The sequence below is a fragment of the Falco naumanni genome, chromosome 4 (genome assembly GCF_017639655.2).
Source record: "Falco naumanni isolate bFalNau1 chromosome 4, bFalNau1.pat, whole genome shotgun sequence".
Classification (NCBI taxonomy): Eukaryota; Metazoa; Chordata; class Aves; order Falconiformes; family Falconidae; genus Falco; species Falco naumanni.
In genome coordinates, this window is record NC_054057.1 from 71,254,036 (window position 1) to 71,270,179 (window position 16,144).

General features: G+C 45.4%; 1 protein-coding gene across 2 annotated transcripts in view; it reads left to right on the plus strand.

The window, feature by feature from the left end:
- Positions 1-621: 621 nt before the first annotated feature.
- USP7 (ubiquitin specific peptidase 7) overlaps positions 622-16,144 on the plus strand; it is a 75,581-nt gene continuing 60,058 nt past the window's right edge. The window contains exon 1 of one of the 2 annotated variants that reach the window (XM_040589042.1): positions 622-1,275. In XM_040589042.1, the coding sequence (XP_040444976.1) occupies positions 1,194-1,275 (82 nt within the window). In that variant the 5' untranslated portion in view covers positions 622-1,193. The remainder of the gene's footprint in view (positions 1,276-16,144) is intronic. The other variant, XM_040589043.1, reaches the window with a different exon arrangement.

Below are 16,144 nucleotides of genomic sequence, written 5' to 3' on the forward strand. Positions count from 1 at the left end.
GCGCGGCAGCGCGTGCCCGGGCAGAGGCCGGGGCGAGCCACGGGCAGGGCCCACCTCGGGCGGGCCGGGCGTGTGTCCGGGCGCCGGGAAGGCCCCGCCATGAGCCCCGTGCCCGGGCGCACACGCGCTGGCCTCGCCGCCCGGCCAGGATCGTGCCCGCAGCGGGCGCGGAGGCCCCCGGCGCCCAGCCGGAGCTCGGCGGGTGCCCTGTGGGGCCCGGGGACCCGGGGCCAGGCCCCGCTGTGGGGCACGACGAGGGGCCTGCGCGGCGCGGCGCTCCCCGCTGAGGCGCGGCCGGGCGCGGGGCTCCCGTCAGGCGGCGGCCGGGGCCTCGGCGCTGGGCCGACAGCAGGAGCGGGCAACTGCGGCCGGGCGCGGACCGGCGGCGGCGGCGCTCCCCGGGCTGTGCGCAGGTGGCGGCGGCCTGCGGGGAGGCCGCGGCGGCGGCGCCCGGGCCCGGCCCCTGTGGCCCCGCCCCTTCAGCCTCCTGTGGCGGCGGCGGCGGAGGCTGCTGTTCCCGGGGCGGCCGCGGCGCTGCCTCCCCCTCCCCGGCTCGCTGGGCTGCCCCTCATGCGGATGTGACATTTCACGGCGTTTACCGCAGCCGCCATTTTGAGACAGAGAGCGCTGGCGGCAGCGGAGCGGCACCAGCGCGCCGGGGCACAGGCAACGGGGGCGGCCCTCGGGCCGGGAGCAGCGAGCCGGGCGTCGGCCAGCGGCTGTGCCGGGGCGCTGGGGGGGGCGGGAGGGCAGAGGAGGGGCCCCGCGGCGCCTCCCCGACTTCGCAGCGCCGGGGACACCTCGCCGGGGGAGCGGGAAGCGCCAGGCGCCGCCGCCGGGCCCTGACTCCTGGTCTCCCGTCCCCCCCTCCCCTCTTCCCGGTCCCCTCCCCTCCGGCCCCCGGGGAAGCCGCCACCCCCGGCCGGTTCCTACTCCCCACCCCCTTCCCCCGACCGGGTGCCGCCGCCGAGATTGGGCGAATAGCGAGCAAATACGTGCGCGTCTCGCTGCCTCCGCCGGCTACCCGCTCCCTGCCCGCCGGAGCCCAGCCGCAGCCCCCCGAGGCGGGCGCCCAGTCCCGGCCGCTGCCAAGGCCCCGGCGCTCCTCCGCCCCTTCCCCTCCCGACACAGGCCTGCAGCCCCCAGCGGGAAAGGCCCAGGCCGCCGCCGCCGAGACCCAGCCCCAGCCCGACATGAACCACCATCAGCAGCAGCAGCAGCACCAGAAGCCCGGGGAGCAGCAGCTGAGCGAGCCCGAGGACATGGAGATGGAAGGTAAGGCCAGGGCCGGGGCAGGCCCCCGCGCCCTCAACTCTGAGGAGTTTCCCCCACCGCCCCCCCACCCTCCATCGCCCCTCCGCCGTGCTGCCGGCTCCCGGGGCTCCACCGGCGCCGCGTCCCTCTCGGGGAGCGCCTGTCCTCCCGCCGCGGTGAACGCGCCCGGCCCTCCCTCCCGGCGGGCAGGGCCAGGGCCGGCCGCCGCTCCCCGTCCCGTGCCCGGCCGCCGCAGCCGCCGTCCCCCCTCCCGGGGCGCGGGGAGCAGCGCTGGGCGGCAGCGGGGGGACATCAAGGAAAGTTGGGGTGGTGTGGGGTTGGGGGAGGCGGCCCCGGGGGGGGCTCTGCGGGGATTTATGTCGCGGGAGGGGGAGGGTGCGGGGGACGCGCTGCTACAAAAGCAGCCCCGCTCCCCGGGGCGCGGCGTGCGGCCGAGCGCCCCGCACCTTCGGCCTGGTGGGGGCCGCCGGGAGAGGAGCCGGGGGGGCGTCGGGGCCGCGCCGCGCCCCGAGGGGGGCCGCTCGGCCTGGGGGGATGGGGTCCGCCCGAAAGTAGTTGTGGTTCGGGGGGAGGGCTTCAGCTCTGCCGCGGGGAGGGGGGACGCGGTCGGCGCGGGGGCTGCCCGGGGGCGGTGGGGCCGGCCCGGGCCCGGCCCGGCCCGGTGTGCCCCGCTGCTGCGGCGGGGTGGGCGGTGGGCTGCAGCCCTGCCCTGCCCGGGGCCGTGCGGGGCGGCGCGGCGCGGCGGCTCGGCCCGGCCGCGCATTGTATGCAGGCAGCCACGCTGCTCGCCATTTTTAATTAACCCTCCTCCGAGGGTTATTTACAGAACCCGCTGCCGGCCGGGCCTAGCGCGGGGTCGGCGGGCAGCGCTGGCCATGTGTAGCGCCTGCACAGCCCGCGGCCCGGATCCTGCACCGTCATGCAGTTGCGCTGCTTTCGTAAAGGAGGCACTACATTTCAGGCTTGTTCCCCGCTCCCGTCCGGTGCAGTCTCTGGCGGTGCCTTTAGCTTTTTTTTGGTGGTTTGTTTTTTTTTTTTTTGGCATTGTGTTGTTATTTTTACGCATCCTCCCCCCCACCCCCTGTGAACAACGCCTCCCGCCCGATTTCAGCGATGGAAAATTATTTTGGGCGAGTGTACGGCGGGATTTTGTTCCCTGAGGAAGGGCAGCCACACTCTGCTGCTCGTACCGATGGTATTTGACTTGGAGGTCAAAACCAACAACTACCTGAATATCATTGAGAATGCCTGGCCGTGAGGATGCCGATTTTGTTACTGCCGTTTTAATCAGCAGTGACATAAATATTCACCACCACGAGAGATTTTGCTCGGAAACGTGGCAATCGACTTAGCAAATGCACCTTTCAGCTAAATAATGGCCATTGGAATCAGGAGGAGCAAAGGTGTTTTAGTGGAAGTTTGTCACAGTGGCTGTGAGATTACACTTCAAGATTAGAAGGTCATTACATAAAGCCTTGGTTTCTTAAACGTAAATCTCCATTTCGTCAGATAATAGCTAAAACTTGTTTACTATTTGAGTGACTCGTTTTAGTTTTTTAGAAAAATCTCCGATGTGGTGTTAATACACTGTGGGACAAATACATAAAAGGAGCCGATTTAAAATATACCTCTTAACTTGTATGCTAACATCTTGTGGATTATATTTTCCAGCAGTTTGTTTGATAGTCTGTAGAAATCTGCTTTTTTGCAATATCCTTTTCAAGTTCTTTAGAATATTGATTGTATTTAACGTTCTTGTTTTGATTTTTATGAGCTTGATGCTCTACCATGCTGGGAACGCTGTGAAATGCTGAACATTTTTATGCAGTTTAAAGTTGTTCTGAACTTCTCTGGACTGCATCCCCTCTGTCAGTGGGGATACAGGCATTCAGAAATCCATGTAGAAGTCCCTTTGATGGTTGTGGAAATCTTGCACTGGTGGGCTACCTCCATTGGAGGGGTGAGGAAAAAGTCTGTGTATATCAACATCGTGACACAGAGAATACAGTGCTATCTCGGAAACCTATCTCAGATCTGTTAGGCTGCACGCAGCTGATTCTGGGTCATACTACAAACTTGCTAATTTGTGAGAGTTTATAGAACTGTCCACTTATGCAAAAACAACCCCAAAAAAGTTTAGCTTTTGCAGATTTTTTTTCAGTACTTGATTTTTCTTGAGAAATGTTTCAAGTTTACAAGATCGCAGAGATCAGATTATTGCTAACTTTTAATAAGAGTTGACATCATGTGTATATATTCACTTAGTGTATAAAACAGTGTTCACTCTCTTAATGTATGGGTGTTTGAGCTTTCTTGAGACGCTTTCATGCAGTATTGAAAATACTTAATAACATGTACTTAGCTTAATTTTAACATGTACAGAACATTGTCGGGTGCCATTCTTCTGTGAGTGATCATGTTAGATTTAGGAGGTATGTGAAGAATGCAGTGGAAAATTGCACATCTTGATTTCGAATCATGTGAAGGTTTGCTTATTCTGTGTACGGCTGTACTAGATGAACAATGTTTGAGTGAAATAACCATTTCAGATATAGTAATGAAAGTGTGGAATTACACTAGGATTAAATCAGATGTGGTATTTTGAGTGTCTGCTCTCATGTCCCTGGTTTTTTCCCTTCTCTTATGACTAATTTACTCTTCCTTGATGACCTTATGGAGACTGTGTAAATGAAAGTAGTGCTAGACAAGGCTCTCAGACTTCAGGAGGGAGGAATACATTCCCTTTGAAAAGAAAAATTAATCTCTGCATCACGAAGAAACAATGACAGCCTCGATAAGGTGTAGGTACCCACTCAGTGGGACCAGGTGTGATGCAGGCTCACCTACTTGCAGTACTTAGCTAGAATGCTGTGGTGTTACAAATCACCTCTTTGTTTACTTTGTCTTCTGTTACCTCTGGATGTTGTTTGTAGTCAGCTTTAGCCTTACTGAGGCTTTGCAGTAGTGATATGTGGACAGGGAAACTTAAATTTATGAGAACTGTTGCAGAGGTTGCATCCCCTGGACTGAAGGCAGCCTCTTCCCTAGCTGAGGGTGCACTTGGACAAACACGGTGTTGGCTGCTGCTCATGTTCATCTCGTGCGCCATGCCAGAGGTTGGGCTAGTGCACTCCCTGTGACTATGAAGTACTTGAAATTAAAAACAAAAAGTGGGGTTTTAAAATGTAGTTTAGGTTTTCAATTTGGTTCACCGTGCAGCCTGATTTAGTGTTGTATGAATGTGGTGGAGGTTTGGCATTGGGGCGGGAAGGAACAAGAAGGGCTGCCTGAGGTGGCACAGATGCTGGCGGTTATCTGGCCAAATTCTGTCACTAGCTGTGGATTTTGTGTGCACCCCTCATCCATTGCCACATAAAAGCATGTGATTCTGGCTGCAGCCGTGGCTGCCTTTGGGCCAAAACAGAGTGGGAGTGTGCAGATAAGCTGTTGGTGCCCGAGTTTTAGATAAATTAACAGTTTGGGGTGATGATTAGTAAATTATCCTGTAGAAATTCTGAAGAGTTTATTTGTATGCTAAATAAATTTAGTGGAAGGAATAAATAGTTTTTCTGTACTGTGTGAGTAGGGTATGTAGGTTGCTTTATCAGACAAAGAATTACTGCTGTTTAGTTGCTAGTGAGTTTCTCTAAAAAGTGTAATTGAATCCAATTCCTGATACTTTATATATGTTTCCTCTGTAACGTCTTTCCACAAAGGTGTTTGCACTTCAAAGAACTTGGCTTAATACAAATCTAGGTATTTCATAAAGCTCTTTCATGGAAAGCCTCATTTGCAGCTTAGTAACTGTAAGTTTCTCTTGTTTATAGTTTAAATCTGCTTTTTTGTAGGTTCAGCCTCTGCCCATAGTTACACACATATGTGTGCTTTGCATTATGGAAGTTTCTTTTCTGAAGTAGCCAGCACAAGCTTACTAAGACAGTGTCACAGTCTGTGAAGAGTGGTGACTGGTAGTTCAGAACTTGAGTTCTCCTTGTGTCAGCTCTGCAGCCTCTCAGGCAATGCTGTCTTTTAAGTTTCTCCCTTATTGTTGCAGTTTAAAGTTGAGATTTGAATTGCAGGTGAAATGTTGCAAGATATTTACGAAGAACAGGAAGAAAAAACAATAACCTGCCTGTGTATGTATGTATGTATGTGAGAAGTTTACAATTGCACTTTCCTGTAGTTTCCATGCAATTGAAAGTTTGTGGCTTGCTGTTCTTTCCTGTTTTGCTGACTGCTGATGGAATTTACTAGATTTCTGACCCACTGTGTGATGCTGGTGTCAAGTACATAACATTTTTTTGCTTGTCTTCTGAGTGCTTACTTCCCACTTCTATTTTGTCCTCGTTAGTATTCTTAAGTCCTGGCAAATTAATATAATTTGCATACATACACAGCATTAATTTTTTTTTGCCTGCTTCCATACCTTTCTTCTGAAGGCCCATATCCCTCTTTTTCCCTGAGCACCTTCACTGTCTTTTATATTACTTCTAGGCAGGTGGTGATAAGGTGAAGCTGTGTGTTTGAGAGGAGAATATGCAGACTAAATTAATCACACGACTGTGCGTATCTGCTTATTAATATGTTCTTTCTGCCCCTTCCTCTCTCCAGCCTTGACATTTTTCTATGAAATAGATGATGCTCAAGTGAGGGGAGAGAAAAACGCTGATGCAGCAGACAACAAGCAAAATTAAGTTAATGCTGTGAGGTTATACCTAGAGTGAAGAACCAGGCCTGGTCTCTTATCCTAGTAATGATAACATTTAGTACCTCTGGAAACAGCATGCTTGGCCTTGGGAAAAGGTGTGGGTTGCATCTTTCTGAGATTGTTGCTTCATGGCAACCGAGCATCGGTGACTTTTGAAGAGTGCTGACTATGTCTGGCGTTTCTTCTGCGCATTCTTCGTGAAGTGGGTGCTCAATAGGTTGTCAGTTCTAGTAAATTTTCTGTGAAGGAGAAGTGGAAATAGTGGAAAATGTGTGTAAAATTAAGAGGGAAGTGTACATAGTACGCTCTTCAGGTTGAACTATGTATATATCAGACTTCATTACTCCACTTCAGTTGTTCTGTGCTATTGACTGTATTTAGAGGTAAAATCTGCTACCTGTCATTACTAGGTACCTATGCTAAGTAAAGTATTGTTTTATGTGTTAAAGTAACATAATCCCAAACTTTAAAAAAGCAGATGGAGATAGTTGTTTGAGACTAATTGAATTGGTTTCATTGCTGCAGAATAATTTATCACAAGAAAATCTGAACAGTGCATCCAGCTTGTAGCAGTTAAACCAGTTTAGCCAGTACATCTTGCATGACATCATTTGATATTTGGGGTAAGGGTGAAAATGAACTGGCTTAGAGCTTCTGAAGCATCGAATTTTTCTTAAATGAGAATAAATTTAATTGTTTGCATTAGTTTGTGCTTTGAGGTGTTTCAGATCATTTGCTTTAGTTTAGCTTCCTATCTTGTGGCTGTAGAACGTTGATTGTGAAGGAGTAAAATATTGAGTGGCCTGCAATACAAGGCACTAGTGTCCTTTTGCCCCTCAGATACGTATGTATATTAATATATATAAAATCTGTTATGTGCTACTTTGACATTGGTACTCAGTGTAAAGTGTCTTGGCAAGTAGAATGGAGGCTGGAGACTGGCTATCTTGTCAAGTTGTTATAGATGCAGTGTTATTTTCTTAAACATTTTTTTTATTGGTCACTTAAGATAATGTATTGTGCTCCCATGGTTTTAGCATTTTAATTTGATACACTAACAAAAAGAGTAAAAGTGCACCTAATCAGTGGCAACAGCTGTAGCGTAATGTATCTCTGCATATTGTTGCAGGCGTAGACTTTTAACACATTTTAATATTTCTGCTAAACTTTTTTTTTTGTCCCTGGCTTGGCTTCCTGATTGTAGTAAAATAAGCTCTGTAGGCTCAGAAACACTGAATGGAGTTCGACTTTTCAGCAAAATGAAGAATGGTCAGCTTGGAAATAATATTCTGACTTGTATTTGCATAGTTTCCTTAGAAGATTGAGATTTTGTTAACTAGAAATAATAAAGTTTCTGGAAACTAGTAGACAGATTTTTGAAAATACTGAAACTGTACTGAATATTTGCAGTTTGCGGAAGACAGTGTTAGTCTTTTACTGTGGTGTCTAGGAATCTTTGAGATTCTCTTCAGAATAGAAAAACATGTTTGAAGACTGTTTTATATTTGACTTAATATGCATCTAGAATAACACAGCTTGATTGTTCAGTGTAACAGCATGGGTATTTGTAAAGCAAAATCTCTTAAAAATATGGAGATTAAGACTAAACGGTAAATTTGGATAAAACTAAAATTCTGTGATGTAATCAGTATAGTGTGTCTTGGTTTGTGTTTTTAATTGCTGTTTGGCAGCTGTTTTAAACATCACCAAAATAAGTCATTCCTGACCCATTTAATAGCGAGGATTTGAACAAAACCATCATGCTTTGTACCATGAAACATCTTAGGAGAACAGGACATTCGGCGTCTGCAAACCTGGAGTTCTCCCTAGCTGCAGCTGTAAAGCGAGCTCCAGAGTGATGCCACTCAGAAGATGTGCCAAGAACATCCTGTTTAAATTGGGGAAGAGAAAACACTAGTACCTTATTCTTGTGTGTATGCTGGTACGTGGAGATAGATGGTCTTTGAGGCATCCTGAACATCTTGGGGTTTCCTGCATCGAAACTAGAGCCTCGACTAGAGCACTCCAAAACATATTACAAGCCAGAGGAAGATGATGTTGGATAGTGAGCTGGAATGTCCTATGAGAGAAAGTTCAAAATAGATTTGTTTTGTTAGTAGTACCACACTGTTTTGCAGCCCAGGAGAGGAGGTGAGTTTTAATAGTCACACCTCTTTGACATTAAACATTGTAGAAGTGCTGGAAAACAGGACTTGGGGGAGCTTTCTATTTTGTATGTTAAGGGTTTGAATGCACTGCAATAAACTTGATTTAAATGCAGAAATCTGTGAAAATTCTTCAGGTAATGTTTCATAACTTCCCTTTTCCTAGCGTAAATAGGAAAGGATGTGTAGGAGTATTATGGGTGTTCACCATAGCTCTAAGCTTGATCATCTGGTGATTTCACAAGGTGCTACTGTATGGATGTTCTTAAAAAAAATTGGCATCTCCAGTTGTGCATGTGTGTTTTTGTAAAGATTTAAGGAAAATTTTGGTTTATGGTTCTGAATGTGATGTTATACAACAATTGGGTGAATTCCTGTTGAGCTGTGTTTACAAAAAGGAGTAGTTATGTGTTTCCACAACAGGAGAGTTTCCTTCCCATATGTTTCAGTGAGTTATTTTCTAACATCACTGATACATTTTGGCAGAACTTTGATGGTGATTTCGATAAAAGTATGAGGGTGCAAACACCTATTTGAACTTGGTGAAGGTTTTACATTCCAAATCCATTTCAGTAGATTAATATTCTTACTGTTACATAGAAGAGGGATTAGTTGTGTAAATTTGTTTCATAAAATGGTTAATTTGTGAATGAAAAACATTTAGACTTTACATCTGTTGTAATTAAGTTAATAAATGAGTTGATATATATAAACATTATTTAAGCGAAGGAAAATTAAAGAAACAGACTTCCCAGTATAAGATCAGCACATTATTCTGTGACTAGGTAGGAAATTTTTAGTGTAAAACTTACTTCTGAGCTGTGAAAGTACTGGATAAATTGTGGACTACAGTTTGAAGCCCAGGCCATGTGATGGGCTGCACTCTGGAGCACCTTGCGTGTGGCTGCCCATGCTCACAGTCCCTCGGGCTCCAGCAGTGGCTTGGGGTGCTCTGCAGGCTGGGGGACAATCTGCACCCCAGCTGAGGAAGAAGCTGCCCCTCCAGCGCTGGGGCAGGAGGGCCACCCCCTGCTGTTGCTCACCTGTGCGATTTGGCCCTCATGGTGAAATGGGTCATCCAGAGTAGGAGAGGGTAGGTGTGGGAGGGTAGGTAGGGGATGGCTTTCAGGTAGGCATTTTTAACTTGCAGATGTTCTGCAGTTTTTCTGCTGTGCTCGACGTGGTGGTGGCAGCAGCGGGGGGTTGTGGCTTGTAGTGATACAAACATTCTGGTTTGCAGGTCTTAAGGTCAGAAAGGTTGGCCACCCTGTGTCTGGGATCCTGTTCTCATATTTTACTGCTTTATCAATCAGCTGTGATGGGGACCGATACTGATGGTCTCCCTAGGCTGCCCCGGCCCCTGTGTGACTTGAGGAGTGTCTCTTTTGAATTGCACTTACTTAGCAATACAGTTTTTGGACAGTAACTTGTTGCATTTTTATGTCTTGATAGTCTCTGATTACTGGAAAAGAATCAAGAGATTAAAAAGTGTTTGAAAAGTGTTTGGGGAGTGGTCAGTTTCTTTTTTCTTGTTTTTTTTCTTCTTTTTTTTTCCTTCCCCCTCCATCTAAAATTACATTTTGTTTTAGACAGTCAAGGAGGAGTTGGCAATCCTAGTGGTGAGGTATGGTGGCTTCTGCATCATCTTTGGTGTTTTTTCAAGAACAGAGTTCACTTCACTTGGTGGTGGGGAAGACCTTAGCATTCCCCTTTCTGCTTGTAAAGCTGAGCAGCTCTTGTGATGCAGCTGACACTCTGCTGTTGCTGTTCAGTAGTCATGAAATATGTCTCAGTTACCTATGACCAGAATATTTCTGGTAACCATAATCAGGTAACAATGTTTAGGCACAAGTTTGCGTTCACAGCCTGTCTTAATTATTCTGTCTAGATAAATGCTTGGTTTACTTCTGTTATAGATGTTAGAGCTGACTAGACTAGCAACCCGGATGCTGTTGCATGGGTTTACGGGCTTCAAGTGCTAAGACAGGATGAGATATACTTTTCTTTAAAGGAAATCTGCTTAAGCAGAGGCTGCATTGAACCCTTTTTTTATTGTTCATTAAATTAAACTAAAGGCAGTTAGATTTCCTTCTTCATTGGCAGCAGTGAGGAAGTGACCTGTTCTAAAGAATTTTTCACCTGGTTAAATGTTAGTTGCTTAATAGTATTGAGGGGTGAACCTAATTTTTGAAGAACAGTAGATACTAATAGAAGTTTGAACACAGAGATTACTGAAATGTGTCTATAAATTATATAAATTAAATAGTGGGTCAGAAGCCATGCACAAAACCTTCCTTGCTAGTAGCAATTTATAGTAGAGATGTTTCACAATTTTCTTCTGCTTTCCTTTCCCTCTTCTCATTCTTCCTGTGTGGTTTTTGTCTCTGCTGTTTCAGTCTGTTTCAGATACTTCTTGGACTTCAACCCTGCACCAAAAAAAACAGTCCCCTTGAAAACTAGTATAATGCTTTGCAATATTTCTGCCATGCCACAAAGGTAGTAGCCGTAAGTTTGGAGGTTTTTTTTTTTTTTTTTTTTTCCCTTTCTTAAAGTATCCTTACAATTGAGGAATTAAAATTAAACTGTGCTAGAAATGGAAACTTACTAATAATTTTAAATAGTTTATTCTAAAAGTATAACCAGGATTAGGTAATAATTGTTTCTTCAAATGTATGGCTTCAGTTACATATTGATTTTAAGATATTTTCTTGTTCTCAGCAGATTTGTCTTACTTTTTTAACCTGTTTTGTTCAGGAGACTCGTGCTTTGGTTTGCAACCTGTGCCCTGAAGTGTATGCTTCAAAGTAGGAGAGGGTTGGTGTGGGAGGGATAGGGGTCCTTACTGGAAAGGATTCTTGGTGTTTCCTCCTGAAGGAGGGAAAGCTATGCCGCTCCTTTGCTTACCCCAGCGGAGCTCTGCTGGGGAAGCCCTATCTTCATCTTGATAATAGTACAGATTAAGGGGAAAAATAATTAGAAAGTTGCACAAAAATGAATCTCGTTTCACTTGTGTCAGTTGTCTTTCACAAGCAGCCCCATTCACCGTGGCTTTGTTCTGTCCCCTCTGCTTTGCTGGAGATATGTGGTGAAACCAGTGGGTTCTGCAGCCTCTGCAGCTGCAGGAAGAGCTGAGCTGGCTCTGGTGAAGGACGGGGTGTAGGGCTGGGAGTGAGCCTGGGGACTGGGCATGTTGGTGTTGCCACTGAAGGAGTGTGTGTGGAACCGCAACATCTGTCTTCAGGCTTTCAAACTTGGGATAAAACCACTTCAGCTTTATTGGTCAGTGACCTCTCTTGTTGGATTAAGAAAACATTCTAACTAATTCTTTAAGACCTTTCAGTAGCCTTCAGTATAATGAACTGAGAGGTGTTAACATTAATGCAGTGAGAGACCATGGCTCAAGCGGTTCTTTTCAGTACGTTTATCTGTTGGTTGCCTTAAAAATTATGCATGCCCCACAAGTGTTTGTGTAAATCCATATTGCAAACTAATAAGGAAGATTAATCAAGATTTAGGTACTTTGTGGCACCTTTGAAGAGCAAAACTGAAGTCAGATCCAAGAAAAGTAATCGGTTGCTTCAAGTGCAGCATAGTCAAGGTCTGAACGTGAGCCATGGGAGCCTTCTTAGTGCCTCATGTGTCCAAGTGTGTAAACATACACTTTTGCTAGTAAAGTTATTCTGGTAGCACTGAATCAACACGGAACACATCTTCAAGGCTCCTTTTATTCAAGAATATTATTGTTGTTACCTAGCTTTTCTTAAATTACTACAGTGAAAGCCCACTCACAGTTAGCAGGTGTGTGTGCTAGACCTCTCTGGCATCAGAGGCATCAAACATTGCCCACATCCAAGAAGTGTCTCTGAACTGGTACGGTGTGGGGGGGGGGGGCTGTGCTGTGCAGCCGTGCAGCTGAGGGTAGTGCCCGCAAGAAAGAGGAGTCTAACCAAAAACTGAGCACACGCTGCACGGAAGGTCCTGGATTTTGGTCTGGGTACCGTACTTCATTATAGCGGATCACTTCTATATGCTGCTGGAAGCCAGAAGGGTTTGTGTCTAGTTCACTCTTAACAGCACTGCTACAGAGAAGAGAAGTATCTTCTAGAGCTGGCTGTTTGGGGTGTTTTGACCTCTGTGCCTCCCTTTTGCCTCCTCACTTGCACTGACATAACTGTGTGGGAGCACATGGTATATAAGATGAATGAAGGGATCTGAATTTAAAATAACTTCCTTATTTTGAGTTTATTTTTAACCTAGCTTAGTTCACGTTCTCCTTTACTGTTTGACCCCTCAAACAAGTGGGTCAGCTAGACTAAGGAGGCAGGAGGGAAAGAGAACTCTTAAGCTGTTAATAACTTCTATAACTTTGGGGATTTTTAAACTTTCCCAAGACCCTTTGTTTGAAACCTGGGCCTGTCTCCCCCAGGACATGCATTAGGGGACAGGGCTGTAGCAAAGTTCCAAGAGTGAGTGTCAGATCCAGCCTTATGGAGCTCTTAGTACCAGACACATGGTTTTACAATTACAGAAATATAATGTTGCTCAGATGCAAAACATTTGTGGGGGTGAAACTGTTCCTGTTGCAGGTCTGCTTCTGAATGTTTTCACTTGGTTGGGTGCTTGTGTTTTTGTTGTTGTTTTTTTTTTTTTTTTTTTTTTTTCCCACAAGGGTATTCCTTGTAGCTAAAAATAGTCCTGCATTTTTGAACTTGAAGATACATCTGAAGGATCTTCAGCTTTCTCACCTATACTAGTAGTGGGTTACTATTTTCTGATTTAAGTACCTATTAAAATCTCCCAACAGTTACCTTGAATCATAATCTAAATGTATTTGGGGGGGGGGTTAACCTCCTGTCCAAACTAGCTTTTCTTCTGATATTTTCAGCACAGTGATGAATATTTCCAGTGCACATTCAGACCTGGAGCTGGTGCTTACTGTAGCTGTTCGATCAGCCAAACTCTCTGGCGAGTGTAATGGTCCTAATTTAAACAGGAGCCACTGGTTTCTGGAATGTAGTTGGATTGTACAAGTTTTTAGCAGGTCTGTAAAAGAAATTTCAGAGTTAATCTGCTTCCTAATCTGGGAAGTTTACAGGAGAAGATACCTGAAATTTCAGTCATTTTAAATTCAGCTTGAAGTATACCCATTGCTATTAGCATCATGTCCACAGGTTAGACTTAAGAATACAAAACTGACTTAGTACCGACTGGCTTAATGCTAGCCAGGGTCTAGTTAGTGTAGCTGGAGCGAAATACTGGCAGAGATTAACTGGGCTAATGTTAATTTATGATCTTTCATTTTTAATATACCCTGAAACGCACATTAACCACCTCAAATGCATGCTTTGTTAAATCAAAGGATAGGTGTACAGACAAAGTATTTGAATTTTTGGCAGGATGCAGCTTTGTAAATAGATACTTGTGTTTGTAAAGTAAGAATTTTTTTAAGTGAGTGAAATTGTTGAGTAATTTATAGGTCATTTCTACCCTAAGTACAGACAATTGCATACTACAAAAGGCCAGTTAAACTCTCAGTGTTACAAACCCATTCTTGGTTTTAGTGTTGCACTTTTGTTTCCACATAATGCTCAGAAATTTGGGGAGGCATTGTTAATTTGGTAACTTGCTTCTCCAGCGGGGATGCATCGCACCCCCATAGCCGTGTGGTGTGCCAGGCCAGTTAATCTGGCCACTGGCCTGTTACTGGCAGCACGATTTTCTTGGGAGCAATCTCCCAGCTGGGCGACCTGTTGCAGGGATGGCAGAAGCCTACTTTATGCCCCTGTGTTTCCTAGGTGAGGGTGCACCAAAGGCAGAGGAAAAGGTGCCTTGGGAGAACAAACTTTGAAAATAGGTCAGTATTTACAAAAGAATAATATTGCCATAGCTACTGTTCCAGTTCAGAAGAGCACCTGGAGAAGCGGGCAACTGAGTGCCTTGTTCTTGGTTGCAGCCTTGTCTAGATGGACCTGAGTAGAGGAGAGACTGGAGTGGTATCTGCTCCTTTTCCCCTGCTGCCACTGAGAAGATGGTATGTTAACTGCCTGCCCCGCAAGGAGCAGTGCCAGTGCTCAGAATTGCTAGTGGTACACATTAACTTCAGAAGTTCAGCTTACATTCAAAACATAGCTTGTATACTTGATTACGTTGAGGTGGGCGTGCATTTTCTGGGAGCTAGAACACTTTCCTCACCCTACTATATTTCTCTCCAGTGTAAATTCACTCAGATGTGCAACCATAGGTCATGTGTCTTGGTTGAATGTATGCAGCTGCCTCCTGGATTTACAGAGAAATTTGGGATTGTCCCTGTGATACTCATCAGCAGCAAAAGCTATTTTAAGATGCTATTTTAATGGTAGCTCAGTACCTGGACATACCTGAATAATGTGGTTTATTGCCTACCCAGATTGTTTAACAACTTGCTGTATTGTAAGATTTAGGAGAAAATACAATTTGCTGTAACTATGCCACTTGTAGTGGTGAGAAGTACCTTCTCCTTTTAAGCAACGATAATCAAATGTAAGGACTAGAGTCCAGTTGTTGAAGCTGTACTGAAATGCATGTTACTGTTGTAAAAAGTTAAAGAAGCACTAGTGCAGACAGCAGTACCCACCCTGGCAGTAACTGCTCTTCTGTGTACATCGTGTGTGTGCCGTGGTTTCCACGGATCCTTTGCATTTCTAAACAAAACTGAAAAATGCAGTTTAGTCTTGAAAATCCTTAATGACCTGGAACACATGCTTTTGCGTGCTGTTTTCTGTTTCTGCCTTAAGATAAAGCATCTTGAGGGTTACGAACCTGCGTAAGCAGAGATTCTGACTGTTGGGTGTTGAGAAACTGTATGGCTGACACTTGGATTGCTGCTGGATAAATCTTGGTCTGAGATCTGGCCAAACCAAGTACACTAGTGTATGAATTAAAGTGTAGGGGTCATTTCTTTGATCCAAGATAAAATATTCATGTAAACTATTACAATAATATCAGTAATAATAAAATAATATTAAATACTGCAAATAATACCAATACTGTAATTTCTGATCTTATTCCTTGTTGAATGGAAAGTGAGAAAGCTCTATCTTGTTTGATCCTGTCTTTTGCCTGTTTGCATGCTTGTTAAAATTGACAACAGAAATCACATGGATATCGTGCCTGTCCAGCAGGCTTTTTTATGTTCAAAACGCCATTCCTCTAAAATACTTCATATTTGTACATTAAAAAAAAAATAAATGGGAAAATAAGGTATAAAACTACCCCTAGAACAGCAGTTGTTACACATGCTGTCCTGTAGCAGGAGTTTGTCACTTAGTGCAGCTTCTTAACTTAACTGTAGAGGGATGCCAAATTCTGCCGGAGGACTTTGGACACCAGTGTCTTGAGTTTTAGTTTGCATGTTGTGCAGATAGATGTGGGGTGCATTTATCCTTTCCTTTTCCCCAGTAGCTGGAGCTCAACATTCAAGTGGGTGTTCCCTGGACAGCTCAGCAGGGTGAGTTCAGAATCCATGTGCCTGGGAAGGAAGGTTGCAGGAATTTGAAGCGTGCTTGGACTTCAAGAATGCTGTTTTGTATGAAGTGATAGGGAATAAGCACTGTCGGCATTGTTGAAGTCCAGCCTTTGCTTGTGAAATTCATGGAGTTGGTTGCTAATATAATTTGCAGAAATGAATGAAAAAATTAAAAATCCCTCTCCACCTTGGCCCTGCGACTTTAAAAACAAAATTTGGCTGTGTACACTACATCTGTTAGGCAGGTATGATGGCAGAAGCAATAGTAAGAGGTAAAACCAGGTGCCTGTAAGATATGTTGAAAGGCATTTCTTTGTTCTGGGGTCATTTATTCTGTGTCAACATTTTGAAGCAAATATTTTATTTTCAAGGAACAGAGGGTTGCATTTGCAGTGGTTTGTACAAAGAAGGAACGTGTTTTGTTTGTTGTTTTTTTTAAAATCTGTGATTGTGCAACCCAACAGTAGTGGGTGTGATATTTCTCCTGTGTGT